Source organism: Myotis davidii, unplaced genomic scaffold (genome assembly GCF_000327345.1).
Source record: "Myotis davidii unplaced genomic scaffold, ASM32734v1 scaffold198, whole genome shotgun sequence".
In the NCBI taxonomy this organism is placed as follows: Eukaryota; Metazoa; Chordata; class Mammalia; order Chiroptera; family Vespertilionidae; genus Myotis; species Myotis davidii.
The window spans coordinates 349,166-352,372 of record NW_006291485.1 but is presented as its reverse complement, the minus strand read 5'-3'; the positions used below and the strand labels follow the sequence as shown (position 1 = coordinate 352,372).

General features: G+C 48.0%; 1 protein-coding gene across 1 annotated transcript in view; it reads right to left on the bottom strand.

Annotated features, from left to right (window-relative positions):
- Positions 1-1,685: 1,685 nt before the first annotated feature.
- Positions 1,686-3,207, bottom strand: part of CLU (clusterin) — an 18,813-nt gene continuing 17,291 nt past the window's right edge. The window contains exon 9 of the mRNA XM_015564608.1: positions 1,686-1,748. Within this exon, the coding sequence (XP_015420094.1) occupies positions 1,739-1,748 (10 nt within the window). The 3' untranslated portion in view covers positions 1,686-1,738. The remainder of the gene's footprint in view (positions 1,749-3,207) is intronic.

The window sequence follows — 3,207 nt, the reverse complement described above, 5'->3', positions numbered from 1 at the left end:
CTGCTTTCGTGACCTCACGTCCTGCCTCAGTCCTTCTAGTGCCTCAGGCTGGGACTTCTGTCAGGGCCGGAGGGACATCCAAAGACCCTCAAACCAGGCCCCTGTGCCAAGGGGACAGAGGATGGAGAGGAGGCCCCAGGGAACCTTGGAGTCAGCTTTGGGCTCTGTCTTTTCAGGTGCTAGTCTAAGCGGTTCATAAAGACGAGCAACAGGCGGATATATAATGACTGGCGGAATCTAGCAGCATAACAATGGAAAACAGAAAATAATTGGAAACATGATGTGTGACAATCTACACTAACAAAAGACAAAGATGCTAATTGATTGTACTTTTGCTACGCCCTAAGCCATGCCCACCAGCCAATCAGAGTGACTATATGAAAATTAACCAAGATGACGGCCGGCAACCATGGAGCTGGAGCAAGTAGGAGGCTTGGTTGCCCAGGTGATGGAGGAAGCCAAGCTTCCCGCCAGCCCTGAGCTCGCTGTGGCCTCCGCTAAAGGCAACAAAGTTTCAATTATAGAAGCTAAATAAATCCCAGGTACCTGCTTCAAGCCAGCCTCTACTGGGAGCTTGGGTGGCTGGGGGTTGTGGCCAGCCTGCAAACAGTCATCAGCTCCCTCACCTCACCCAGGATGGCCAGGAACCCCAGTGGGGACTCCCACACTGAAGGGGCTGTGGCCAGCCTGCAAACAGCATCATCCCTTCACCCAGGCTGGCCAGGCACCACAGGGGGGACCCCCACCCTGAAGGGGCTGTGGCCAATCTGAAATGGCCCTCAGCCCCACACTCAGACTGGCCAGGCACCCCAGCAGGAGCCTTCACCCTGTAGGGGCTGTGGCCAGCCTGCAAATGGCCCTCGGTCCCTCACCCAGAATGGCCAGGCACCCCATTGGGACCCCCACACTGAAGGGGCTGTGGCCAGCCTGCAAACAGCCATCAGCTCCTCACCCAGGCTGGCCAGGCACTCCTATATAATGAAAGGGTAATGCCAGAGGGATGTCTGACTTCCAGCTTAGGCCCTTTTCCCCAGGGCGTGGGCCTAAGGCAGCAGGTGGTCATCCCCCGAAGGGTCCCAGACTGCGAGAGGGCACAGGCCGAGCTGAGGGATGCCCCTGAGTGCACAAATTTTTGTGCACTGGGCCTCTAGTGTAATATATAATTTATAATCACTGTCATTTTAACAAATGCCTTCTGAACGTATAACCCATATATATATATATATACAAAATTGTATACACACTTTGAATGATTATAGTTACTGTTTATTAACATCCAGTTCATTTTCAAAATTTAGAAGAGCTTATTGAAATAAGTAGTTTTGTGGTCAATGCCTGTTTTCCAACTGATGACTGTTCTGGTCCAGGCTGTGCTGGTATTGCAAAGCAATGGAATCGCAACATCAAGAATCATTTCATTCGGTATTTGTGTACCTTCAATTCATCAAGTGTTGCTGGTTTTGTACCGTAATCTTTATCTTTTAAGTACCCCCATAAAAAAAGGTTTAGTGGCACTTTAGAATAAAGTTCCTGAGTGCACAGCTTAGTCTGACTTCACCCATTATTTCTTCACCCATTATTTCAAATCAGTTAAACCTGAAAAGGAGTGAAAATCAAGTGTGTTATCACTGTTAAAGCTCTGCTCTAGGCCCTAGAGTCTAAGCTAGGGGGTCTGTGGCTCATCTTAGGGGCAACTGGATTCAGACACCCCCATATTTGGAAAAGCAACCTTCACATTTCATTTCTCCGTGAAAAAAAGTGGGGGATTAAGGGGGGCGGTGAGGGTTCTATATTCACCAACACTCAAATTCTTATCAACCAAGAAAGAATATCCCACTTTTTTCAACTTCTTTCTTAAATATATACATTTAAGTAAATAATACTAACTTTACTCTGTATTTCCTTCATAAGAATACTAAAATACTAGCTTCTTTGGACATAATCTAAGGTTTAGAGTTTGTTGTTTGTGTGTGACAGAGGTGCTTATAATTTGAGAGATAAGGGATGGTGACCTAAAATTATTATGGCTATTAATTTACATGTGGCCTTTGCTGCAAAACTGAGATGCAGCCAGATTTTTTCCCATTTGAAGTATTCATATGATAAGAATTCTATGCTCAGAGTGCAGCTGACCCTTGAATAATGTGGAGGTTAGGAGCGCCAATCTCCACGAAGTCGAAGATCATGCATCTAACTCTTCATGAATGGAAGGGCTTGCTGATTTATTTTGAGATAGACTCCATGGTTGATCAGGGCCATCTGCTGGCTGCCTAGGGTACTGCAGCTCAGCTGTATTTCAGACTGAGCAGTGAATTCCCCAGGAAAAACCCCAAGAGGAGAAATCCCTGTGGCCGAGGGGAAGATAAAAAGTTTGTATGGACGGATGGTGGGCAAACAATGCCTCAGTCAAGAAGGTACCACAGGGATTCCAAGATCTTAGAACTAATATGAAACTGCCTCATTTTGTCTTTTAGGGAGCACAGATTCCATAAGAAAAATATCAGTTATGTGTTAAAATACTAGCTATGTGTTATTATTACCCATTCTTCACATGAACTTTCAATGTATTCCCTCAGGAGATTACCCTCACCCCAATCAGGATACGTCAACAGTTTTATAGTGGGATGGAAAAGGTTCACTTTCAGAAATTTCTCTTAGTTGGCTGTCGGGACACACCTCTCTTCCTAAAAGAAAGCAATCCGCCAGGGTGGTGTGCCTCAACGGTTGGGCATTGACCTATGAGCCAGGAAGTTGCAGTTCCATTCCTAGTCAGGGCACATGCCAAGGCTGCAGGCTCGATCCCCAGTAGGGGGCGTGCAGGAGGCAACCGATCAATGATTCTCTCTCATCGCTGATGTTTCTCTCTCTCCCCCTCTCCCTTCCTCTCTGAAATCAATTATACACACACACACACACACACACACACACTAGAGGCCTGGTGCACAAAAATTTGTGCACTCAGGGGGGTCCCTCAGCCTGGCCTGTGCCCTCTCACAGTCTGGGACCCCTTGGGGGATGTCCACCTGCTGGCTTAGGGCCGCTCCCCAGGGGATCGGGCCTAAGCTGGCAGTCAGACATCCCTCTGGCAGCTTGGGATATCCACTTGTCAGCGGGGAGCAGCCTAAGCTGCAGTCAGACATCCTTAGCGTTGCTGAGGAGGCAGGAGAGGCTCCCACCACCACCTCTGTGCTGGCAGCTATCCGCCTG